The sequence below is a fragment of the Quercus robur genome, chromosome 12, assembly GCF_932294415.1.
Source record: "Quercus robur chromosome 12, dhQueRobu3.1, whole genome shotgun sequence".
NCBI lineage: Eukaryota > Viridiplantae > Streptophyta > Magnoliopsida > Fagales > Fagaceae > Quercus > Quercus robur.
This window is the reverse complement of record NC_065545.1, coordinates 37380302-37407815: the sequence shown is the minus strand read 5'-3', so window position 1 is coordinate 37407815 and position 27514 is coordinate 37380302. Positions and strand designations below refer to the sequence as shown.

Below are 27514 nucleotides of genomic sequence, written 5' to 3'. Positions count from 1 at the left end.
GTTTTGTGGATTCAAGAAAGCTTTTCTGAAAGTTTTCAACAATGCTATGAAACAGTAAATATTCAAACATGTTTGAAGGTATATCTATTTGTACCCAAGCATCAGTGCTGTATATTAACTGAAAATGGTTTTTATTTTCTGAAGTAGGATAGGTGATAAAGAATTGTCATTTACATGTTAACAACAGAGTAATGAGATGAGGATGATATTGCATGGTCTAAATGAATAGAATGACTAGAACAGTTAGGCATAAGCTCTAAAAATATCTTATTCTGCAAAGGTTCTAATATAAATGGCATTTTAATCTAATCAGTTGATAAGCTAATTTCAATGAATATAATACCTATTAATGAACCTGTGGAACTACAACTATGAGTCAATCTTTTTTTTCTTTTTAATATAAATGGCATTTTAAACTAATTTGATCTTGTGTGCGTTTGGGCATGTGGTAGTTTTCGGTAGCTTATTTGTGTACTGTAGCTTTTGGTAGCTTATTTGCATGGTATTTTTTAAAGAGATAAGAGTTTTTTGTAGCTTTTATGCTAACAAAAAGTTAAAATGTTAGCTTATTTTCAAAAAAAAAAAAAAATTATCAAAATTTTTTTTCTTAAATTGAGAGAAAAGGCAAAATTTTTTGCCAAAACAGACATGATCTTTCTCTAGGAAAGTTGTCCAGGCCTGTAATCTTGTATTGCTTATTTGTATAAACAAATTGATAGTTTGGTCATGCATTTCTTGTACTATGCAGGTGAAAGACACCACCTTAAAATCTCTCTTTTTCCTTTTTTTGGGTGCTATGCATTATGTAGCAGTGTTCTGTATTTGCTAAGATCACCTAATTCCAGGAAATTAGGAGCTCTTCTATTTAGATTCAAGTTGGAATTTATGTTCAGACAGCAAAGAGCTGGAAAGTACAGATTACACAGTTGCATGTACAGGAAAGTTATATTGCTTCAAAAGCATAACGTAAATACCAGAAAAGATAGAAATTTTTTTGGGTAGAGTATTAATAAATTGCCTATTCGAATCATTTTAAGCTTGAAATCAAACAGATGAGCTGATATATAACTTGCAGAAGAAGATAAATGTTTTTCTTTCCCTAATGGATCTTTAAAAATGAAGAAGAAATCATGAAAAGGAAAAAGTAAAAAGAGTGGTGCTCAAGATTTTGTTGGAGTAGGGCTGCCTAGAAGGATACTTGAAATTGTTTTATTACTTACCACAATTCTGAATATCTACCAACATTTTAATTTTTAGTAAGTATAAATATATCCATTTTAACAAGAAATTAAAATATATTAACATAATTTCAGTATCATTTCTTCAACTTCATGCCTACATGACATCTATGGGCACACCGGGAAAAAAAAATCCATTTATGAAAGATATAGATACAAACTTCAAACTCTATAAATCTCTCACAATTTCAAACCCAATATGGATAACTCAAAAACTCTTTCAATCTTAACTCACAAACATGACACTCAATTATTACAAATTTCCAATACACACGCAATGGCGTACTCACACTCTAATAATGAACATACTCTCAAACTTGAATTAAAAAAAAAAACGGATCGGTGCTTTCACACTACGAAAATGAATTCTTAACTCACTCAATTTTCAAACACAATCAAAAGGGCCACTTTGGGCCAAAGCCCAGCCACCCAACTACTGAGGATGGAAAAAAGGTAGCAAACTTGTTTTGGTTTGGTCATCATCCCACTCCAAAGCATCCCACCATTCTGATTCTCCTTTTATTTCTTTTATGGTACCTGCATTTTGGTTAGTAAGAGGCAGCCTTCTGAGACCTTTGCACTCCCACACGTCAACCTGCTCCAGACACGGCCATGTCTCCTCGTGTCTGCTAAGAGTTTTGAATTCGTGAAGGTTCTTCAATTGCAATATCCTTAGTTTTGGAACCATAGGATCTGGAGATATGTTCTGCCCTGATTCATTATTAAAGAGCTTTTCTAAGTTCTTACAATAGGTTACCTTGATTACTTCTAGGTTTGGCAGAGTCTGAATGAAGTCACCACAGGAGAGAAGATATTTCATCTGAGGACAGAATTCCACTTTTATTGATCTTAGGCTATGAAATCTCTGCCCAAGATGACCAGCTAGCTCTGAAATGCTATTTAGGTTTTCCATACTGTAGAGACGAAGTTCCTCCAGGTTTGGTAGTAGGTCACAGCGGGCAGCACATCCTCCTCCCCGCCCTAAACTGGTTGGACAATTTATAATATAAAGTGACTTTAAACCAGCAAAGCTGGCATCACTTTCAATGAAGTCTTCAAGCATTTCAACCAGTCCTGTACATTCTTCTAATTCCAGAGAAATTGAATTATCCCAGAACCACCCAATCCATTCTTGCGAGAGAGAAAGATTAAGATTCTCGATACAACACCATTTTTTATTAAATGTAATTTTGACGCTGCTTCCTTTTGCTTGGTAAAAACAAAGTAGAAGATGACTCATTCTATTTATCCAGGAAAGATCTTCGGATTTTTCCCATGGGATCCCTTTGAATGAGATGTTTAAGTAATGTAATCGATTAAAGGATGATTTGAGCTCTTCAAAAGTTGCCTGTCCATCTTCCTCTCCCTTCAAACGGAAACAAAAGCCACTAACCCACATAGATAGACTTTCTAAACAAGACAACTTGGATATAATTCCAGGTTGAATGCTTTTCAGTTCACTAGTCCGGTCTAAGTTTAAAACCCTTAGCTCACTCAGGTCTTCAATCTCTCTCGGCAAATTTTGGATACACGTGTCACGAAGATCAAGAACTTGAAGTTTAGGAAGTGATCCCAGTGGGGGTAGTTCTTCAAGAAAACTGCAATTAGAAAGACGAAGAACACGGAGATCTCTAAGTTGAAGTACAGAACGAGGCAATGACCGGATGCTGGTTTTACTGAGATCCAATACCTTTAGTGCTTCAAACCCTTGCAGGAATTTCTCAGGAACCGTGTCAAGGGCACCATTGTTTCGGAGTAGCAGAACCGAGGCCTTTGAACATTGTATCATGCAATCAGGTAGCCTTGTTATGTTGTTACCCATGAAAGAAACTCTATCGAGAGAATTTGAATTTGAATTTGAAAACTCTCCAACAGAAATCTCACTCAACCCAATCCCCGAACGAACAAGGGATTTACACCCATCCTCAGACGTTGATGAAATCCATATAGCAACGTCCCGAACAACGTCATGCATCTTCACAGTTTTCCTCTCGGGACCATCTTCCAACAAACAAGAGTCCTTCAGATTTTCAATCAAAGAAATGCCTTCGTCCATATCCTCCCAAATCTGTCCTTCACCTATCAAACCTTCTGCCCGCCAGTAGCATACTAAATCCCTTATTTCAATTGCGAAGTCCTCGGGAAATAGACAGCAATATAAGAAACAAGATTTTATGTTGTTACCTTGTAATGAGTCGTAACTCAACCTCAACGGCTTATAGACCTCAGCCTCAATTCCTTCTATAGAAGGCACTGATCTTTGCAACTGATTTAACGCATGCTTCCACAACTCGACCTTTGTCTTTTTTCTCATGGCAGCTCCCACGGTGATGATGGCTAGTGGTAATCTGCAACATTCTTTTACAATTGCTTCTGCTAATGGTTTAATTTCTTCTAGATGAGCCACATCCCCTGCCTTTTGACAAAACAATTGCCAAGCTTCAACATCATTTAAAACTTCTATTTTGATTTCAAGATCGGTTGTCATAGCCCTACAGACTTCCTTAAGTCGAGAAGTCAATATGATCTTACAGCCTTTATGAACTTCAGGCCCTGGGACACCCAAAGTGTCTAAATCAATTTTCGCCCAAACATCATCTAGAATGAGTAGAAATTTTTCTTCATTCTCAAGCCTTTCATAAAGCCGACTGGCCATTCTCTGCACGCTTTCTTCCATTTTCACCTCCAAATTTAATCTTTCAGCTATTTGTTTCTGGACATTTTTAATGACCACATTCTTGGAAACGATGGCCCAAATGACAATGCCAAAAGGCTGTGTAGAAGCCTTTTTGAGCTCATTATTCAAGTTCTTCACCAGAGTAGTCTTGCCAACTCCTCCTAGTCCCCAAATACCAATCCTTTTGAATCCATCATCCAATGCCTTCCTAATCTCGTCTAATTTTTTTGATGCAGTTGTTTGACCTTGAATTGAAGGTCCAGGAATATGCTCCACTGCTCTGGGAACTCTAGTAGGACAAACCACATCATAGTTGAATTTTTCAGCTACAAGAAGAAGCCTTTTGATCTCTTCCAGAGTTTTTTCCACTTCCCTGCTCGCTCTATACCGTTTTCTGCAATTTAAGAAACATCGAGAAGGCTTTTTGTTGTTGACCATTTGTCCTAGAATTGCATCGACTCCAGGCTGAAGCGTTTCCACGTCCTGAAGCCAAGTTACGACTTCAGATCTGATTTTGTTTCCTTCTTTCTCCGCTGCTTCCGTTTCATCTTTGACTTCTTTTATACGATCCGTAAGGCTTTTCATCTCCTGCTCAACAGCAGCAAGATTTGAATGCAAATTGAAAGTGGTGTTGGTCTTAGAACTGACACAACTACAGAGAAGATCGCTAGTTGTTGCCACTAGTGCACCGACAGCTGCACCCACCACTTCCATGCCGAAAATTTTGCTATGGGAGATGCCGGAAGCTTAAAATAATTGACAGCCAAAGAATGAAAGAACCACAGAAACAGAATGATGTAAAGAAACAGAATGAAAAGGCTCACAATCACTCGTTGTTGAGAGGATTACCTTTTAAAACATAAATGCCCTAAGAGGACCAAAATGAAGAAGAGAAGAGATTGGAGTTTTTGAATTTCAAAAAAGCAAGAAGCTGGTATGTTGGAGAGAGCCATGATTGAACCTGAATACAGAGAAGAGCCCTGTGCTTAGTGTGCATATATAGTATTTCTAATAATTTTTTTTTTCCGTTATTATATGTCTGTAGTTTGACAATTCGAATGCCTTTCCCTTACGTTAAATTGATCTAGTCAATATTTACCAGGTCTACCAAATTACAGAGTCCAGTACCCAATTTTGATTTTTTCTTTTCCACAAATTTGAATTAATTGGCTTGATTAGTTGATTTAAATCACCATGTGAACAATTCAAATTAACCTCCGTAGAAATTAGAATCCTCCTGGGCGAAAAAGAGAAATTAGAATCTTCGATTGGGGTTATGTGTGACGTTTAAACATGGTTGATCCTAAGTCATGTACATGCATGATTGTTGCCTTTTCTACTTTGCTATACATCAACATCTATATATCTTTTGTTTGACATTATTTTTTTCCTTGAATATATATGCTTGACATTATAAGAATCATAAATTTGAAAGTCTTATAAATCAATACATTATTTTTCTACCATAAACAATCATTAATAACAAAAAATTAAAAAAATATTAAAACTACTACCAAGTTTTTATTACAAAAAATTTAAACCTGATAATAAATGTAATTTCTGCAGAATTATTATTATTTTAATAGGAACAAAATCTTTAATTTAACTGTTTGTACTTTGTAGTCACTATATAATTGTGTAGGTGCATTATGTCCATAACATTTTCACAACAAATTTAAATAGCAAGTTATTATTGTTGGGGCAAAATAGTAATTCAATAATAGGTTCAAATTTAAACCAATAACAATTAACTACTTATAATTTGTTGTGAACATAGCACTTCTCAATTATTCTTACCCATACAGAGAAACACATGGTTAGCTTTAAGGTTGGAACTCAATATGCCAAATATCTAAACTTTTCTGTAAGGAAAAATCTTGCATGCCTTGATGACAAGTTACTCAAGTCCTATCTTTACACATAAATTATCGAGCATGGGTCCAAATTTGGGTCCCATGACCTCAATTTTTGTCTATGAGTTATTGGGTTACAGAATGACTGGTTGGGTTTCACGCGTGTTTTGGGTTTGGAAAATGTTTGGAGGGCCATGGTCCCCTGGCTTTTAAAAAAAATCATCCAGCTTCGACTTTTAAAATAAGAAGTTAAGTGCAAATTTTAAAATAATGCTAATGCCCCCTAAACTTTAATTTGTTTTTACTTTTTTTTTTATTAGTGATTTGTTTTTTCTATATTTATGCAAATAACTCTCTCTTTTTTTTTTTCTTTTTTTACTAAAGTGTACTTTTGGTCCTCTTAGGGCATTTATGTTTTAAAATTTTTATTTTGACACATTATTTTTTATATCTTTTTCATGTTTACTTTACCATCTATTTCTATTCATAATTTGACAATGCATATTATGTTTTTCAGTTTTCTACCTAATGTACCAAAATAAAATATATAATTTTTCTTTTTATAAAATGGTAGAGTAGAAATTTCATATATAAACTCATTTATTATAAATCACTAGTCGCGTACTCGCACGTTGCGCATGATTATTTTTTATGGGTAGTCTTATTATTATTATTAATTTTTAATTTGAACTATTTTAATGAAAAGTAATACATTTCATAATCATATTTATCACAAAATAATTTTTTTTATTGTAGAATTTTTTTTATTTAAATTTTGAAACCTTAATTCTACCATAGTCGGTTGACTAATTTTTACATCTTGAAGTCAATTAAACACGTTTTGCATGCTACATGTAAACTTTCTTTTCCATGAGGGTTGAAACAATGTGGGTAGTATTTTTTTTATGGAAGTTAAAAATTAAAATTCTTATACCTTGTCTTGATGTTTCCTAAAAATTAAATTTAGTGATTCTCTTTCAATAATTGTGAAAACTTAAGCAATAATTCAGAAGGTAATTCATGTTACATGTTCATGCTTTGATTGTGTAATTGTATGATTGATTTGGGTTGTAATTTATAAGTTGTTTAGGATATTAAATATAATGTTGTGTGAGATTTATAGAGTAGTGACGATTGTAGTTAATAACAATTGGTTTTTCATTGTCTTTTAAGTTAATAAAAACCTTACATATACTTTATTTTTCAAAAAAACCTTTACATATTTTTTTAATGTGAATCTTTAAATATACCTTAATATGTAAACTCTATACATTTCATTTCCTTAGATACATAAAAAAAAAAAAAAAAAAAACATTTATTCTATAATAATAGTGGCTAATTAGTTTTTTCATGATCTCATTTGTAACTTTTTTTACTATTATCATATTTTACTGAGTGATGATTTTCATAATAAAGGCATTACATGAGAGATAAAATCTTAGAACCTTTCATTAGATTTTTAAAAGTCATGATGTGTGAAGAATATAAGCACATTACAATGAAATATAGTACCAAAAATAGCTTTATGTCATGTTTTGCAACAACTGTTTTCAATAGCGAGACCGTGAGATCAACACAAGCACAAAAGCACCGAATTCTAACGTTGTAAAATTCAGGAGGAAAATGCACATAAAGAAAGTGCATAGATGGTGTCACGTGCTATTGCTAAGCAAGAAAAATGGCATTACGCCTATGATTCCATCATTAGCAAGACAATCAGTCAAATACTAAACCATTCTGGAGTCACATGCTTGTTGCTAAGCACCACCAGCTCTATTGAGATTACATCCAACAAAAAAAATATGAACATGAATGGAAAACCACAAGGGTGGGCATTAATGATACACTAGACCCATTAAGGATTTCAAATTCTATCACATGCTTAGAGGTGAGAAAAATTAAAAATAAAGCAGACATTTTTTAATATGAAGATCAATGCTCCATTTACTTTGTGCAGTAAACAGTTGAAAAGATAATCTGAAACCTTGTATTTATTCAACTATTCACAGGACCCAAAAAGAGCACAGATGTACAGGAGATAACCAGACCTTCTGAATTCATCTCTAAACCTGATAAAACCTCCATACTCTTAAATCAGAAGGTTATGAACTTTCAATTAATAATATCGCAATTGAACCCTTCTACAAACTTTCCATTGATCAGGCATCATGTTCAACCCCTTACCAGTATAAAACAATGAGCCAGACTAAACATCTAAAAAGACAGGCTAGGCTCTAAGTTGTTTCAGCACAAGGGATTGAGAGAGGGCCCCAACTTTTTGAGAAATGCCCCACGTCAAAAAATCAATGCCTTGGGCTCTGCACAAGATTGGTGGTTTGATATATGTAAGTTCAGCTATATCATGGCAGAGATAAAGCGTTTTGCGCAAAAAAAAATTTGAGAAGATATCAATTGATATGCAACAGAAAAGCATTATGTAGAACAATCAAAGGTTTAGCAACACACCAGCCTTCAATGTGCAGTGTAATTGATCAGAATTCATGCCGATGCCTTCAGTGGACTTCAATTTGTTTGCCTCTACTTTTTTTCTCACCTTTGAAGAGCTCAAAGAGCCTTCAACTATAAAAAATGATTACACATGTCAAATTTGAAGATGAAAAAGCAATATGAGAAATGCCTATTGAACTACATAAGATAAAGATAAATATAAATCACAAATAACAATTACACTTTTTATTTACAATCTAAAAATTTGAAATGAAATTTGCAAATAACATTGGCTCATGTCAGCATGGAATTGATGGCCAAATAGGATTCAGGACATCAGAATATTGGACATTGTAAGATGTTAACAAAATGATGCAGGACAGTGTTGCAAACGGAAGGAAAGGGGTGGGGAGAGGGAACACCTAGGCTTCATCACCTAGAGCTGCCTGCACAGAAATATCACCAAGCTAGAGAGAATATTTCTCAACTCCAGATTAGTCACTAAATTCAAAATGACAGTAATGTGTCCTCTAGGGCCTATAAATGGGGCCCCATATTACATAAAATAATGAATGGAAACCAGATCATAATTAAGATTGCAATCAAATTCATGAAAACCCTCAAAATAAAATAAATTTCAAATCAATTCAAATCCCAAATCTAGACCAATGGAATCAAATCAGCATGTGTCTGCACCACAAAAGCTAGAAATGTTTAACAATCAGCTAATCCATTCAACAAGATTTAAAAGAGATGAAAAATAACTTGTCTTTGATTTAGCTAACACAGACAACATGATGCAAGCAACTCAAATTTCAGGATGGCAGATCTGGTTGCTTCCCAACAATAGACAAACTTAACTCAACTAAGATGTTAAATTGGGTCAGATATATAGATTCTTTTTTCAAATAATCAAGGTTGGCCACTTTTATCCTTTTCCACCATTGTATTCTATCTAAAATCGTTTACTTTATCACCTCCTTATTAAACATATCCTCCTCCACTTTATGTCTATCCATATCGCTTTAGGCCTCCCTCAACTTATTTTCACTCCTTCAACTTGATTTAAATTATTCTTTCACTAATGCATTTCCCTATCCGGCTGTCACACACCCCCCCCCCCCCAACACACCAAAAAATAAAATAAAATAAAACACTATTTGGAAATTATCTTATTCAACCTTCTGTTTCCTAAAAAGCCCCTAGTTTGTCAACAGTAAATTTTTGATATTGTGACTATTAAGTTGTAACACGTAAGCATAGCCAGGTAAGAGACCTAACCAAGTAGGAGCACCATGTTTATTATTAACAACAAGCATTTTGGTAAACCTACACCCTGTTTATTATTATCAAAAAGCATTTTGGTAAACCTTTTGACCTTGCCATTCCCATACTACTTTTGACTCGCCCTTCACCAGCTTTGGATAACGATCTACTCGGGAATCTTCTTGAACCAGTTCTTCTACCTGCAAAGCATAGGGGAAATTATTAACAAAACTAATAACAACATAATAATCATAAACTCAATATAAGTAAAAATCATAAAAAATATAGGTTTAGTATAAGAGAAAACATACAAGCATTTATAAATAAAAACAAACCAATGGTCCTCAACAAGCACACCAGACTAGCATTAGTTCATAGTACCATAAAATTACTCTTGAAGATTTTGGATAAACTCTTTTTTTTATTGGTGAAGATTTTTTACAAACACTAGAATTTAGGAAGAAAACAAAGTAGATAAATCTTTATCAGATACAGGAGTTATGAGAAAAAGATGCACTAGTAGGAGTCATTCAATTCAAGTCAAAGGCCCAAAAAGATTTAAGGCCAAACAAATGAAGGCCAAGGTTGTGAGAAAATACATGATTCCCAAGTATTGAACAGATGATATGGCTTCCTAAAGATGAATGGCTCAAAATTTTTTTTTTTTTAATTATTATTATTGCTAATGTACACAAGCACCTTATGGGTTTTGAATTTACAATCTCTCCCTCCACCTTGCTCTATATAAGGGAAGGAGGTGCCATTTGAGCTAATGCTCTTTGGCATGATTTATTGTAGTGACTCCAAGTGAGGCCTGTAAGCCAAAATGAGACTATGGCAAAAAGATAGACGGCTAAAGGAGATTCATGTCATCAGTGCAATGGAGCAAAATAAGCTAACTTTGGTTGTACTCAAAGGTGTAAGGCATTTTGAGAATTTTATTAAGTCAAAATGTGCCCAGATTAATACAAAATAATCACTTTTTATACATATAGATAACGTATTAAAAGGAACAAAAAGGGATGCAAACCTATGTACACTTACGTATTAACTAAAATAGAGAGGTATGAATTCAAACATTTGAAACTGGTTGGCTAACTCCTGCACCAGTACTCCAGTTCCTCCAAAAAAGGTCATTGCAATGAGATCATAGATGAACAAAGGCAACTTTGTAATCTCACAAAAGCATGTCATTTTATCAACACATACCAACACATGCAACTTTAAACTCCAGTAGAATACAACATCAGGGGATTTCATTTAGTCCAAATCTTTGGAACTCAAATGTAGCAACTGAAAGCTTGTAGACTAAATTGTTATAGGACCAAACCACATGGGGTAAATTGTAACTTCCCCCAAAAAGTTACTGCTTTGGAATTGTATCTATACTAATCCTTTGTGGAAAGAAGTTATTTAGGTGAAATAATATCCAAGGACAAAAAACATACCTTTTTCCATAACACAGGGTTTTTCCTCTCTCTTGGCAGAAGAAGATGATCTCTTAACCTAGAAGCAACAACCCAAGGTTCACATTCCCCATTTTCTCTCTTTGACAACAACGCATTATCTTCGAGTATTTCACAAACCTATCACATTGGACACAAAGAATGTTATGTTTAAATAAAAAGATTCAGAAAATGGAATCAATAAAGGGATAAAATCAGGGACAATTTTTTCTCTCCTAAAGTGTGCACGGATCAGGAATATAAAGGGAAATCAACATCAAGTTAAAAGAGAAGTATGCACACCTAGCCATGCATTACTAAGCTCTACTAAAAACAATCCATGAAAAAACACGTACATGAAAGAAGAGAAATAGATTCCAGCAGTCCTGGAACTCCTAACTCCCAAGAAAGATAAAGGGCTTTTTTTTGTGAAAGTGAAACAGGGAGATAGCAAATTTAAACAGGGAGACACCCAAACTCTGTGCCACACAAGAACACAATTCACCTATGGCAATAATAATAAAGCAAGAAATTGATGAGGGAATGGATGTTAAAAAAAAAAGATTCTGCCTTCACATATATGAGTCTTCTTTGAATCTCCCTACAATGTCCTGTTCAACTGTTAAGTTCAGGTACCAAAATCAAGTATTCAGGGACAGCTACCGCTATTGCCAAACTTTTATACAAAATAAAGATGCCAGTATGCTTATGTAAAACTACAGAAATGCCAATTGCACCAAATGATGGGCACTGAGGGCCAGCAAATTTAAATCCAGCATAAGTTGCTCCTCACATTGAAGCAAAAGATCTGCTATCTTCTCATGGAAACAGTGTCATCATCCAAGAGTAGTTGGATAGAGTCAAACAAGGTCTGCTTACTGATTTTGTATATTAAATTTTTCTCAGATTATGGTGCACTTACAATGATTTGTCCAAGTAGTAGGTGTAGAAGTAATGTCTTGTTACCCGGATTGTTTAATTCTTAGTTATAGTACGTCATGAGTAATATCGTAAAAGGTTCATCACTAATGGTCCAACTTAAGTAGCATCCAGGGAAGGGTAGTTTGAATACATTCCTATCCTTCAACACATGAAGTGGCCATTGTCAAGACTCAAACTCACACACTAGCACTTGACAGCCCAGGTCTTTACCATTGCACCATGTAGTTCAAAAATTAAAAAGGCTACTTTCTTCCTGATATATGGTGCATCTTTATCTCCATTTCTTTGCTGCTGTGAGCTCACTATTATTCAATTTCCAGGTCAGCTCAAACGAACTCAACAAAATATTTTTCATTCACGACCATATACATGTATTGGAAGCTGTGTTGTTTCCATCTCTTCAATATGACAGACATAGGGTTTCATGACTAACTTACAACCTATAAACGACCTATCTGCTATAGATTTCCAACAATAAACCATTGAAATTTCTAAGACAGCAATATCAAGGGCCTCGTATACCTGGTGATAAAGTTCTTCGACTCTGCTTGACATATATTGTCTCTGATGAACTTTCCAGAATAACACTGTGCATCCAATAAACTGTAAAATTTTGATATCGTCAACAAGCTTCAACATAATCATACTAGAACATGTAAATTGAAAGGTGGTCTTCTAGAAATGGTATACCAATGTGGAAACTGGGAAAACTATAAGAGCATGCTCAAAGAGCCACTGACAGATACGATAGGCAACTGGCTTGTAATGCTCTGCTAACAAGTCAGGGCACTTCAACTCTTTGATCCTACAATAAAAAGAAAAGAAATGTAGAATAAAATGATGGAACATCCAACCTGAGGTCCTGCAGCATTCATTAAATCTTAAGATTTCTAGATTGAAAGTAGAATGGAATACCCATGAGGATCTGTCCTTGTCTCCAATAATCTACTAACAGCATCCATTGCCCTTTGTTTTGTATACAAAAAGGTGCCATCGTCCAAGCCAACATTTTTCACCAAATCATGTCCATCTAACTCCTTCCATATATCATCCTCTCTGACCTGACAATGGGTATAAAGTTAGAACTACAAATGTGGGCAACAAAACTCAAGAATGTTGCATTCACTGACATACACATGTAACAATAGTATAGAACCAATTGCAATGAAGTTAAGAGGGTCGCAAAGGTGACAGACCCAAACTGCCCCAAGTCCATCGCATAAAAATTGAGCTTGTGCTTCACAAAGATGAATTTCTATCCACTTCAACTGCAAATTCATTATATATAAATTACAAATCAGAAAGACATACATGATATTCAAAGTTAAATTAAGCATTTTTCTATCCCAAGCACATAAGTGTACCAGAATGAATAAGTTTCTTAGGACACACAAGTTTCTTAGCTGTTTCATTAATATCCCCATCTTCTACACACAACTTCCCATGCTTTCTATAACCACGAACACATTCCAACTTGCCTTGGTTACATTCTCCGTTACTCGGACAAGGCTCACAGAAATCTGTAAATTATCCAAATTGATTCAAATGTAGCATTAATAGAAGTAGTAAAGATCAAACTAGAACGTATTTCTCAGGACCAGTGTATTTAATATTGATAGTGGCACTATACAACAGGAAATATTAAACAAGAACATGTTTAGAGGTCAGGCTAAGCAAGCGTGCAAGCGTGAGTTTATATAGAAAAGGCACGAGAGTCCTACCAATTAAATGAACCAGGAATACATATGTAATACAGCCCTAAAGGAACAAGGGCCTATATGGTAGATGTAACTTCAAGACATGATCTTCATCCCACTATTTTGAAGCATATGATAGATGGTAGAACACCAAGATATATTTTTATGAGCAAAACTTAAGTACAATTCTTTCTGTACAGTACATTAGATTCCCCAATTAAATTCAAACATATAGTTGCATTGACCAATAAAGCACAAACAGTGTTTAATTTTTTTCAGGAACAATTAAAATGGATGCAGTTATGAGTTTGAATTTAATTGGAGAACCTAACATATTGTACCTAAGTTTTACCCTATTTTTATAATACTAGATGAGTACAATTCAAGAAAGTTGCAACACACATCTGTTGCATTTAAGACCCATTTTTTTGTTGTTCTATATCCCATTGAAAGTCTACTTTGCAAACTTGTACACCAAAGTTTTGGGACTAAGGCTTGGTTTTTGTTGTTGTTGTGTGTATATATGTATTTATGCACCAGTTAATGAAAGTTTTCTTCAGATAGCAGTAGCACATAAAACTGCAAACGGTGCCAATATAGATTTGCTTGGGTTTGGAGCAACATTCATGAAACTATTAGTACTCTATAAGAGGCTTTGTTATTCATTACTCATTGCCCAGTTACTAGTAAGTAAGATAACTAAGTCCAGCTCCTCAAACAGCCTACCACGCAACTCGGCTAGCCTCGATAATCATGCTACTAAACAAAAATTCTCTCACTTTGTTCCACAGATATGAAATTTTGAGTGATAACCCACTAATTGAATAAACAAATAAATATATTTTCAAAAAAATTCATATAGGAAATCAATCACATTGTGTAACCAATTGAATTGAGAAATACCCACAAAGATTAAACATTACATCCAATATAAGTATATAAACAGAAACCCAAGTAACAATTTATCATGAAGTAAGTACCTGAGATAGAATCTGGGGAGTGAGAGTTGTGGGAATCGCAGAATGGCTTTGGTTGGCGGTTGATGAGAGTGAAGAAGATGTTGCAACAAACGGCGACAGAGGAAGCGATGGCGAGCACCGCCACGAGTCTCAGGAACTCGTCCTTGGAGGGAAAAATGTTGTGTGGGGGTTCCTTTATAGACTTCAGCAATGAATTTGATCGTACAGGAGAAGATGAAGAAGGACGACGATGACGACCACTACGAGTGGAAGACATGGCTTCGTTTCTTAGTCTGAGAATTGTCGCAAGAGAAAAAGGAAATGGGGAGGGAAAGGTAAAGGGAAATGTGATTTCGAAGCTGTACGTAGTTTCGGCTTTTTGAGTCTGGAACTACAAGAAAATAAAATAAAAAATTCAAAGGTTTCTCTTCTTCTTCTTCTTCTCTTTTTTTTTTTACTAATAATTAATATGTAATGCTTATTTTGAAGGGACTCAACTATTCTACATTTCTATCGAAATTTTTCACCTAAAAAAAAAAAAACAAAACAAAAAAAAACAAACAAACAAAACAAAAAAGATTTTTATATGTGGTTTCGGTATAGATATGTTTCAGGGATAGTTTAGTTGAAGGAGTGAAAAAGTGGAAGGATAAAAAATTGTAAGAGGATGGAAGAGATTTTATTTTCTTTCTTTTTTGTTTGGTTAAGAATAGAAAAGTGTAGAGATAGAAAAAATTAGTTTGAATAAATTTACTCATATATTCTTATTAAAGAATGATACCCAATTAAAACAAAAAAGTGACAAATAACCATAAAAAAAAAAAAAAAAAAAAAAAAAAAAAAGATCAATCACTGAAATTTATTAAAAAATAAAAATCATGTCCAAAAAAAAATCATATCTAGCTTATAAAAAAATAAATATATATCACGCCCAGGCCCAAAAAAAAAAAAAAAAAATATATATATATATATATATATTTGGAGGATGGAAGAGATTTTATTTTCTCTCTGTTTTGTTTGGTTGAGAGTGGAAAAGTGGAAAAATGGAAAAAATTAATTTGAATAAATTTACTCATATATTCTTATTAAAGAATGATGCTTAATTAAAACAAAAAAAGTGACAAATAACCATAAATAAAAAAAAAAGAGCAATCACTGAAATTTATTAAAAAATAAAAATCATATCCAAAAAAAATCATGACTAGTTAAAAAAAAAAAAAAATGAAAGAGAGGCAACGTTAATCAAGACAAAAAAAAGGGCATGCCTAGGCTTAGAAAATAAAAAAAAAAAAAAAAAAAAAAAAACCATAAACAAAAGGTAACATTACTGCCCAAGGTAGAAAGAATAAATAAATAAATAAATAAAGGCAACTTGAGGGAGCCCATGTGTACGTACATTTGGACATTTTTGTCGATCAAGAAAAAATTCATCTTCACTCAACTTTCTATCTTATATAAAAATAAAAATAAAAAGTTTTCCATCTCATTTTCACCTTCAAATTTTTCCATCTAATCGAAGCTCCTTTGCGCTAACATGTTTGAGATCTCAAGGCTAGAGTTCTAGAACTGAATGAGTTCCTCCTCATAGCTATCGAGCATTTAAGGTGGTCTCTCCCTTCTAGATTTGGTTTTCTCCTAAACGGCTTTATTTGACTTTGAGATGGATTATTGTAGAGCTTTTAATTTTTGGTTTCTCAATTTGTATTGATGCTCCTCCTTAGTTTGAGGCGGATTCCTTGAATTGATGCTCTCTTTTCTTTTCTTTTTTGGATAGATTTTTCATGAGATTTTTTTTTTTATCTCTCCTAGCATATAGTGTTTTTATATTTTTTCTTTTATTTGTACGTATTTGATGTTAGTAATAAAATTAATGTAAGAGAAAGTATCAAAGAACTTTTATTCTTTTTTTTTTTTTTGGTTGAGAATCAAATTTTTATTCTTTCTAAACACTAAGGACCAACCATTATTCATAAAATACAAGTATAACGATTATCACATTGTCTATTATATACTCTATACACATATCCTTTAAAAACACGATTTCATGATTTCACAATTTTAAATGAAATCATGTTCTCAAAACACAATTTTAAGGGAAATGTGGACAGAGTATACAATAAAATGAGTGTAACAAAATTTTCCCATAAAATATTGTCTCTTTATTAGCATATAAAACATAGGAAATATTCGGATGATTATTGTAAGGTCACAATTTGGTTCCTAAGCCCAAAGGGTTAATGGATTTAGGCCCAAAGAGCCCAATACAATGAATTTGTAGAGAATGAGTTAAAAAACTAGGCTCTAATGAGTTAGACAACCATTATAGTTGGCCCAGATGACGAGAAACGGCAGGCTTTCCTGTAGGAGCAACTCTGGCTTGCTTGACTCTATGAGTGACAGTGCTGTGGTAGTGGCAGAATTTCACAATGCTAGCAAAGAAACTGAATGTAATGGCCTTGGATGCTAGTAGGAACCAAGGGCTTTGTAAATATTAGTGACAGCCCAAAAACAAAGACTCGCGTGAGATTGTGATTAATAGAAAGAGCTTAAGAATGGAGGCTCAACTTAAGTTTGTAAATAGTAACAAAGAAGGCATGAAAATTGAGAATCAGTTTAAAGATGAAGGTGGTGAGTTTGATTAGAGGTATGTCCCTTGTCTGGTTTAAATGGTTGGTTGGACATGAGAAATGAAGTTATTGAGCTTACTAGTATTGAATATTGATTGGCTTTCAATCTGGTAAAGATGTTATACTGAATGAATGCTGTATATATATATATATATATTGAAATTCATTCTACCTTGTTTGGATTTCTTTTTAGTCACATTTTAATTAATTTCCCTATTTCTTGCTGGTAGTTTTGAGTTACACTTTGTCCCTTTTCTCTTAACAGTGTATATGATGGGTGGAAATTTAGAGAATAGTGATGCAGAGCTGTGGATGCTATGTATTTGGGATTTCACCTACTCAACTTTGTAAATAACAGTCTATATATTTTCTCAATATGTACATAATAGCATCTTGTAAATTCTCTCACTCACTGTTTCTTTATTCTTTTAATTTAAATATATTCTGCTACCACTCTTTTTACATTTTATCAAAGATGAAATTCTTGACCAATCTCATGTGTGGGTTCTTATCTTCTTTCTGTAACAATTTGTTTAATTGGATTTCTTCCTTTTCTGTCATGGATTTCCTAGATTCTTTAACCAGTTGATCTTTTCACTTGTGGACTGAAACATGCTCACAAGTTTTACACTCTAGCTTTCTGCAACATCCTTTAATGAGTTATAGGGGAAAAGGGTTGATGGTTTTGTGGATTCAGGAAAGCTTTTCTTAAAGTTTTCAACAATGCTATGAAACAGTAAATATTCAAACACGTTTGAAGGTATGTCTGTTTGTACCCAAGCATCAGTGCTGTATATTAAGTGAAAATGGTTTTTATTTTCTAAAGTAGGATAGGTGATAAAGAATTGTCATTTACATGTTAACAACAGAGTAATGAGATGAGGATGATATTGCATGGTCTAAATGAATAGGATGACTAGAACAGTTAGGCATAAGCTCTAAAAATATCTTATTCTACATAGGTTCTAATATAAATGGCATTTTAATCTAATCAGTTGATAAGCTGATTTCAATGAATATAATACCTATTAACGAACCTGTGGAACTACAACTATGAGTCAACCTTTTTTTTCTTTTTAATATAAATGGCATTTTAAACTAATTTGATATTGTGTGTGTTTTGGTATGTGGTAGTTTTCGGTAGCTTATTTGCATACTATAGTTTTTGGTAGCTTATTTGCATGGTATTTTTTAAAGAGATAGTTTTTTTGTAGCTTTTATGCTAAATATATGACAAAAAGTTAAAATGTTAGCTTATTTTGAAAAAAAAAAAAATTATCAATTTATTTTTCTTAAATTGAGAGAAAAGGCAAAAAATTTTGCCAAAACAGACCATCATCTTTCTCTAGGAAAGTTGTCCAGGCCTGTAATCTTGTATTGCTTATTTGTATAAACAAATTGATAGTTTTGGTCATGCATTTCTTGTACTATGCAGGTGAAAGACACCAGCTTAAAAGCTCTCTCTCTCTTTTTTTTTTTGGGTGCTATGCATTATGTAGCAGTGTTCTGTATTTGCTGAAGATCACCTAATTCTAGGAAATTAGGAGCTCTTCTATTTAGATTCAAGTTGGAATTTATGTTCAGACAGCAAAGAGCTGGAAAGCACAGACTACACAGTTGCATGTACAGGAAAGTTATATTGCTCCAAAAGCATAACATAAATACCAGAAAAGATAGAGATTTTTTGGGAAGAGTATTAATAAATTGCCTATTCGAATCATTTTAAGCTTGAAATCAAACAGATGAGCTGATATATAACTTGCAGAAGAAGATAAATGTTTTTCTTTTCCTAATGGATCTTTAAAAAAGAAGAAGAAATCATGAAAAGGAAAAAGTAAAAAGAGTGGTGCTCAAGATTTTGTTGGAGTAGGGCTGCCTAGAAGGATACTTGAAATTGTTTTATTACTTACCATAATTCTGAATATCTACCAACATTTTAATTTTTAGTAAGTATAAATATATCCATTTAAACAAGAAATTAATTTTTTTTATTTAATACCAATAATTAATATGTAATGCTTATTTTGAAAGTACTCAACTATTCTACATTTCTATCGAAATTTTTCACAAAAAAAAAAAAAAAAAAAAAACAAACAAAACAAAAAAGATATATATATGGTTTGGGTATAGATATGTCTTAAGGATTGTTTGGTTGAATGGGTGAAAAAGTGGAAGGATAAAAAATTGTAAGAGGATGGAAGAGATTTTATTTTCTCTCCTTTTAGTTAAGAGTGAAAAAGTGAAGGGATAGAAAAAATTAATTTGAATAAATTTACTCATATATTCTTATTAAAGAATGATACCCAATTAAAACAAAAAAGTGACAAATAACCATCAAAAAATAATAAAAAAATATCAATCACTAAAATTTATTAAAAAATAAAAAATCATGTCCAAAAAAAAATCATGTCCAGTTTATAAAAAAAAATAAAAATATATCATGCCCAAATCCTTAAAAAAAAAGAAAAGAATAGAAAATAGTAGGAGGATGGAAGAGATTTTATTTTCTCTCCGTTTTGTTTGGTTGAAAGTGAAAAAGTGGAGAGATGGAAAAAATTAGTTTGAATAAATTTACTCATATATCCTTATTAAAGAATGATGCTCAATTAAAACAAAAAAAAAGTGACAAATAACCATAAAAAAAATTAAAAAAAAGAGCAATCACTGAAATTTATTAAAAAATAAAAATCATGTCCAAAAAATAAATCATGACTAGTTTTTTATTAAAAAAAAAAATGTAAGAGAGGCAACGTAAATCAAGACAAAAAAAAGGGCATGCCTAGGCTTAGAAAATCAAAAAAGAAAAAAAAGACAACGTTGCCCAAAACAAAAAAATAAAAATAAAAATAAACAAAAGGTAACATATGGACATTTTTGTCAATCAAGAAAAAATTCATCTTCACTCAATTTTCAATCTTATATAAAAATAAAAATAAAAAGTTTTCCTTCTCATTTTTACCTACAAATTTTTCCATCAAATCGAAGCTCCTTTGTGCTAACATGTTTGAGATCTCAAGGCTAGAGTTCTAGAACTGAATGAGTTCCTCCTCATTATCGAGCATTTAAGGTGGGCTCTCTCTTCTAGATTTGGTTTTCTCCTAAACGGCTTTATTTGACTTTGAGATGGATTGTTGTAGAGCTTTGAATTTTTGGTTTCTCAATTTGTATTGATGCTCCTCCTTAGTTTGAGGCGGATTCCTTGAATTGATGCTCTCTTTTCTTTTCTTTTTTGGATAGATTTTTCATGAGATTTTTTTTTTTTTATCTCTCCTAGCATATAGTGTTTTTATATTTTTTTTTTTCTTTTATTTGTACGTATTTGATGTTAGTAACAAAATTAATGTAAGAGAAAGTATCAAAGAACTTTTATTCTTTTTTTGGTTGAGAATCAAATTTTTATTCTTTCTAAACACTAAGGACCAACCATTATTCATAAAATACAAGTATAATGATTATCACATTGTCTATTGTGTATTCTATACACATTTCCTTTAAAAACACGATTTCATGATTTCACAATTTTAAATGAAATCATGTTCTCAAAACACAATTTTAAGGGAAATGTGGACAAAGTATACAATAAAATGAGTGTAACAAAATTTTCACATAAAATATTGTCTCTTTATTAGCATATAAAACATAGGAAATATTCAAATGATTATTTTAAGGTCACAATTTGGTTCCTAAGCCCAAAGGGTTAAAGGATTTAGGCCCAAAGAGCTCAATACAATGAATTTGTAGAGAATAAGTTAAAAAACTAGGCTCTAATGAGTTAGACAACCATTATAGTTGGCCCAGAAGACGAGAAACGGCAAGCTTTCATGTAGGAGAAGTTCTGGCTTGCTTGACTCTATGATCGACAGTGCTGCTGTAGTGGCAGAATTTCACAATGCTAGCAAAGAAACTGAATGTAATGGCCTTGGATGCCAGTAGGAACCAAGGGCTTTGTAAATGTGACAGCCCAAAAACAAAGACTCGCGTGAGATTGTAATTAATAGAAAGAGCTTAAGAATGTAGGCTCAACTAAAGTTTGTAAATAGTAACAAAGAAGGCATGAAAATAGAGAATCATTTTAAAGATGAAGGTGATGAGTTTGATTAGAGGTATGTCCCTTGTCTGGTTTAAATGGTTGGTTGGACATGAGAAATGAAGTTATTGAGCTTACTAGTATGGAATATTGATCGGCTTTCAATTTGGTAAAGATGTTATACTGAATGAAGGCTGTATATATATATATATATATATATATATATTGAAATTCATTCTACCTTGTTCGGATTTCTTTTTAGTCACATTTTAATTAATTTCCCTATTTCTTGCTGGTAGTTTTGAGTTACACGTTGTCCCTTTTCTCTTAACAGTGTATATGATGGGTGGAAATTTAGAGAATAGTGATGCAAAGCTATGGATGCTATGTATTTGGGATTTCATCTACTCAACTTTGTAAATAACAGTCTATATATTTTCTCAATACGTACATAATAGCATCTTGTAAATTCTCTCACTCACTGTTTCTTTATTCTTTTAATTTAAATATATTCTGCTACCACTCTTTTTACATTTTATCAAAGATGAAATTCTTGACCAATCTCATGTGTGGGTTCTTATCTTCTTTCTATAACAATTTGTTTAATAGGATTTCTTCCTGTTCTGTCATGAATTTCCTAGATTCTTTAACTAGTTGATCTTTTCACTTGTGGACTGAAACGTGCTTACAAGTTTTACTCTCTAGCTTTCTGCAACATCCTCTAATGAGTTATAGGGGAAAAGGTTGATGGTTTTGTGGATTCAGGAAAGCTTTTCTTAAAGTTTTCAACAATGCTATGAAACAGTAAATATTCAAACATGTTTGAAGGTATATCTGTTTGTACCCAAGCATCAGTGCTGTATATTCAGTGAAAATGGTTTTTATTTTCTGAAGTAGGATAGGTGATAAAGAATTGTCATTTACATGTTAACAACAAAGTAATGAGATGAGGATGATATTGCATGGTCTAAATGAATAGGATGACTAGAACAGTTAGGCATAAGCTCTAAAAATATCTTATTCTGGAAAGGTTCTAATATAAATGGCATTTTAATCTAATAAGTTGATAAGCTAATTTCAATGAATATAATACCTATTAAAGAACCTGTGGAACTACAACTATGAGTCAACCTTTTTTTTTCTTTTTAATATAAATGGCATTTTAAACTAATTTGATCTTGTGTGCGTTTGGGTATGTGGTAGTTTTCGGTAGCTTATTTGCATACTGTACTTTTTGGTAGCTTATTTGCATGGTATTTTTTAAAGAGATAGAGTTTTTTGTAGCTTTTATGCTAAATATATGACAAAAAGAAAAAATGTTAGCTTATTTTCAAATATATATATATATATATATATATCAAATTTATTTTTCTTAAATTGAGAGAAAAGGCAAAAAATTTTGCCAAAACAGACCATCATCTTTCTCTAGGAAAGTTGTCCAGGCTTGTAATCTTGTACTGCTTATTTGTATAAACAAATTGATAGTTTGGTCATGCATTTCTTGTACTATGCAGGTGAAAGACACCAACTTAAAAGCTCTCTCTTTTTTTTTTTTTGGGTGCTATGCATTATGTAGCAGTGTTCTGTATTTGCTGAAGATCACCTAATTCCAGGAAATTAGGAGGTATTCTATTTAGATTCAAGTTGGAATTTATGTTCAGACAGCAAAAAGCTGGAAAGCATAGACTACACAGTTGCATATACAGGAAAAAGTTATATTGCTCCAAAAGCATAACATAAATACCAGAAAAGATAGAAATTTTTTGGTAAGAGTATTAATAAATTGCCTATTCGAATCATTTTAAGCTTGAAATCAAACAGATGAGCTGATATATAACTTGCAGAAGAAGATAAATGTTTTTCTTTCCCTAATGGATCTTTAAAAAAGAAGAAGAAATCATGAAAAGGAAAAAGTAAAAAGAGTGGAGCTCAAGATTTTGTTGGAGTAGGGCTGCCTAGAAGGATACTTGAAATTGTTTTATTACTTACCATAATTCTGAATATCTACCAACATTTTAATTTTTAGTTAAGTATAAATATATCCATTTAAACAAGAAATTAAAATATATTAACATAATTTCAGTATCATTTCTTCAACTTCATGCCTACATGACATCTATGGGCACACCAGGAAAAAAAATCCATTTATGAAAGATATAGATACAAACTTCAAACTCTATAAATCTCTCACAATTTCAAACCCAATATGGGAAACTCAAAACTCTTTCAATCTTAACTCACAAACATGACACTCAATTATTACAAATTTCCAATACACGCAATGGTGTACTCACACTCTAATAATGAACATACTCTCAAACTTGAATTAAAAAAAAAAAAAAAAAAAACGGATCGGTGCTTTCACACTACGAAAACGAACTCTTAACTCACTCAATTTTCAAACATAATCAAAAGGGTCACCCAACGACCAAGGATGGAAAAAAGGCAGCAAACTTGTTTTGGTTTGGTCATCATCCCACTCCAAAGCATCCCACCATTCTGATTCTCCTTTTATTTCTTTTATGGTACCTGCATTTTGGTTAGTAAGAGGCAGCCTTCTGAGACCTTTGCACTCCCACACGTCAACCTGCTCCAGACACGGCCATGTCTCCTCGTGTCTGCAAAGAGTTTTGAATTTGGGAAGTTTCTGCAATTCCAATATCCTTAGTTTTGGAACCATCGGATCTGGAGATATGTTCTGCCCTGATTCATTATTAAAGAGCTTTTCTAAGTTCGCACAATCGGTTACCTTGATTACTTCTAGGTTTGGCAGAGTCTGAATGAAGTCACCACAGGAGAGAATATATTTCATCTGACGACAGTATTCCACTTTTATTGATCTTAGGCTATGAAATCTCTGCCCAAGATGACCAGCTAGCTCTGAAATGCTATTTAGGTTTTCCACACTAAAGAGATGAAGTTCCTCCAGGTTTGGTAGTAGGTCACAGCGGGCAGCACATCCTCCTCCCCGCCCTAAACTGGTTGGACAATTTCTAATAGAAAGTGACTTTAAACCAGCAAAGCTGGCATCACTTTCAATGAAGTCTTCAAGCATTTCAACCAGTCCAGTACATTCATTTAATTGCAGAGAACTTGAATTATCCCAGAACCACCCAATCCATTCTTGCGAGAGAGAAAGATTAAGATTCCGGATAGAACACCTTTTTTCATAAAATATAATTTCGAATTCCATTCCTTGTGCTTGGTAAAAACAAAGTCGAAGATAACTCATTCTATTTATCCAGGAAAGATCTTCGGATTTTTCCCATGGGATCCCATTCAATGAGATGTTTAAGTAATGTAATCGATTAAAGGATAATTTGAGCTCCTCAAAAGTTGCCCGTCCGACTTCCTCTCCCTTCAAACGGAAACAAAAGCCACTTTCCCACATAGATAGACTTTCTAAACAAGACAACTTGGATATAATTCCAGGTTGAATGCTTTTCAGTTCACTAGTCCTGTCTAAGTTTAAATCCCTTAGCTCACTCAGGTTTTCAATCCCTCTTGGCAAATTTGCGATACACGTGGCACGAAGATCAAGATCTCGAAGTTTAGTAAGTGTTCCCAGTGAGGGTAGTTCTTTAAGATTACTGCAATAACAAAGACGAAGAACACGGAGATCTCTAAGTTGAAGTAGAGAATGAGGCAATGACCGGATGCTGGTTTCACCGAGATCCAATACCTTTAGTGCTTCAAACCCTTGCAGGAATTTCTCAGGAACCGTGTCAAGGGCATGATTGTCTCGGAGTAGCAGAACCGAGGCCTTTGAACATTGTATCATGCAATCAGGTAGCCTTGTTATGTTGTTACCCATGAAAGAAACTCTATCGAGAGAATTTGAATTTGAATTTGAAAACTCTCCAACAGAAATCTCACCGAACCAAATCCCCGAACGAACAAGGGATTTACACCCATCCTCAGACGTTGATGAAATCCATATAGCAACGTCCCGAACAACGTCATGCATCTTCACTGTTTCCCAATAGGGACCATCTTCCAACAGACAAGAGTCCTTCAGATTTTCAATCAAAGAAATGCCTTCGTCCATATCCTCCCAATTCTGTCCTTCACCTATCAAACCTTCTGCCCGCCAGTAGCGTACTAAATCCCTTATTTCAATTGTGAAGTCCTCGGGAAATAGACAGCAATATAAGAAACAAGATTTTATGTTGTTACCTTGTAATGAGTCGTAACTCAACCTCAACGGCTTATAGACCTCAGCCTCAATTCCTTCTATAGAAGGCACTGATCTTTGCAACTGATTTAACGCATGCTTCCACAACCCGACCTTTGTCTTTTTTCTCATGGCAGCTCCCACGGTGATGATGGCTAGTGGTAATCTGCAACATTCTTTTACAATTGCTTCTGCTAATGGTTTAATTTCTTCTAGATGAGCCACATCCCCTGCCTTTTGACAAAACAATTGCCAAGCTTCAACATCATTTAAAACTTCTATTTTGATTTCGAGATCGGTTGTCATAGCCCTACAGACTTCCATAAGTCGAGAAGTCAATATGATCTTACAGCCTCTATGAACTTCCGGCCCTGGGACACCCAAAGTGTCTAAATCAATTTTCGCCCAAACATCATCTAGAATGAGTAGAAATTTTTCTTCTTTCTCAAGCCTTTGATAAAGCCGACTGGCCATTCCCTGCTCGCTTTCTTCCTTTTCCACCTGCAATTTTAATCTTTCAGCTATTTGTTTCTGGACATTTTTAATGACCACATTCTTGGAAACGATGGCCCAAATGACAATGCCAAAAGGCTGTGTAGAAGCCTTTTTGAGCTCATTATTCAAGTTCTTCACCAGAGTAGTCTTGCCAACTCCTCCTAGTCCCCAAATACCAATCCTTTTGAATCCATCATCCAATGCCTTCCTAATCTCGTCTAATTTTTTTGATGCAGTTGTTTGACCTTGAATTGAAGGTCCAGGAATATGCTCCACTGCTCTGGGAACTCTAGTAGGACAAACCACATCATAGTTGAATTTTTCAGCTACAAGAAGAAGCCTTTTGATCTCTTCCAGAGTTTTTTCCACTTCCCTGCTCGCTCTATACCGTTTTCTGCAATTTAAGAAACATCGAGAAGGCTTTTTGTTGTTGACCATTTGTCCTAGAATTGCATCGACTCCAGGCTGAAGCGTTTCCACGTCCTGAAGCCAAGTTACGACTTCAGATCTGATTTTGTTTCCTTCTTTCTCCGCTGCTTCCGTTTCATCTTTGACTTCTTTTATACGATCCGTAAGGCTTTTCATCTCCTGCTCAACAGCAGCAAGATTTGAATGCAAATTGAAAGTGGTGTTGGTCTTAGAACTGACACAACTACAGAGAAGATCGCTAGTTGTTGCCACTAGTGCACCGACAGCTGCACCCACCACTTCCATGCCGAAAATTTTGCTATGGGAGATGCCGGAAGCTTAAAATAATTGACAGCCAAAGAATGAAAGAACCACAGAAGAAACAGAATGATGTAAAGAAACAGACTGAAAAGACACACAATCACTCGTTGTTGAGAGGATTAGTCCAAATTTGGGTCCCATGACCTGAGAGTCCGATCACGGACTGAAGATAAGAGGACATAGTTTGGGTTTTGCGAGTGAACTCGGAGTATGACAAGTGTTGACCAATTGATGAGAGCGAGCGAGTCAGATTCAGGGCAGATGGGTGAGTAAAGTCATTGAAGTGAAAAAGTGTAATCAGCAGTTGATATAGGAGTGGGTTGTGGGGGAAGATGAATAAAAGTGTTTGTTAGTGGGTCGCTGATAAAGATCTACACCATTACGCTCTCTCTCTTATCTGATCTAGGTCTCTAGATCTTTCTCTCTCTCTGATCTGATTTTGCTGGATTGTTGCGTTTCTTGGATTTTTTTTTTTTTTTTGGGTATTTCTGGGAAGCTTAAAATAATTGACAGCTGAAGAATGAAAGAACCACAGAAACAGAATGAAAAGACACAATCACTCGTCGTTGAGAGGATTACCTTCTCTCACATAAATTATCGAGCATGGTCCTTTGAAAAGAGAGAAGCTTGGCCTTGTGTGGACTGGTACCGAGCTGCTGTGACAATGGATTGAAGGAGAGGCAGAGAATGGGTTGAAGGAGAGGCAGCTGCGCAGGAGAGAGAGAGAGAGAAAAAAAAAATTTTGAGTTTATGAAAAATTAGGGCTGAAACTGAAACAGTGGGCGGGTGAAATTTTTTTAAAGGGTAAAGTAGTCTTTTAATTTTTGGTGAGGTGTCAATGATTTGAGCCATTAGATTAAATCTACGGCTGAAAAAAGAGGGATATGGATCCGATAGGATTACCTACTCTCACATAAATTATCGAGCATGGGTCCAA

At 33.8% G+C, this 27514-nt stretch overlaps 3 protein-coding genes across 7 annotated transcripts in view; all 3 read right to left on the bottom strand.

Moving 5' to 3' along the window:
* Positions 1-1671: 1671 nt before the first annotated feature.
* On the bottom strand, positions 1672-27514 carry LOC126708468 (disease resistance protein At4g27190-like). Its single transcript, XM_050408263.1, has 2 exons — positions 27481-27514; positions 1672-4661 (listed from the first exon to the last, which is right to left on the bottom strand). Exon 2 carries the CDS (start codon positions 4627-4629, stop codon positions 1672-1674), a length of 2958 nt encoding a protein of 985 aa, XP_050264220.1. The 5' UTR covers positions 4630-4661; positions 27481-27514.
* Positions 7733-27514, bottom strand: part of LOC126708752 (uncharacterized) — a 43267-nt gene continuing 23485 nt past the window's right edge. Inside the window, exons 1-10 of one of the 4 annotated variants that reach the window (XM_050408677.1) lie at positions 14547-14926; positions 13262-13389; positions 13066-13137; positions 12785-12930; positions 12560-12674; positions 12392-12472; positions 10931-11068; positions 9595-9682; positions 8235-8348; positions 7733-8086 (exon numbers count right to left, since the gene is read on the bottom strand). In XM_050408677.1, the coding sequence (XP_050264634.1) occupies positions 8064-8086; positions 8235-8348; positions 9595-9682; positions 10931-11068; positions 12392-12472; positions 12560-12674; positions 12785-12930; positions 13066-13137; positions 13262-13389; positions 14547-14802 (1161 nt within the window). In that variant the 5' untranslated portion in view covers positions 14803-14926 and the 3' untranslated portion in view covers positions 7733-8063. Of the gene's footprint in view, positions 8087-8234; positions 8349-9594; positions 9683-10930; positions 11069-12391; positions 12473-12559; positions 12675-12784; positions 12931-13065; positions 13138-13261; positions 13390-14546; positions 14927-27514 lie in introns of those variants that run through there. The other 3 variants (XM_050408676.1, XM_050408674.1, XM_050408675.1) reach the window with 3 other exon arrangements.
* The window catches only part of LOC126708751 (disease resistance protein At4g27190-like), a 37495-nt gene continuing 33277 nt past the window's right edge, over positions 23297-27514 (bottom strand). For both annotated transcript variants that reach the window (XM_050408672.1, XM_050408673.1), the window contains exon 2: positions 23297-26594. In XM_050408672.1, coding sequence (XP_050264629.1) covers positions 23578-26562 — 2985 coding nt within the window. In that variant the 5' untranslated portion in view covers positions 26563-26594 and the 3' untranslated portion in view covers positions 23297-23577. The remainder of the gene's footprint in view (positions 26595-27514) is intronic.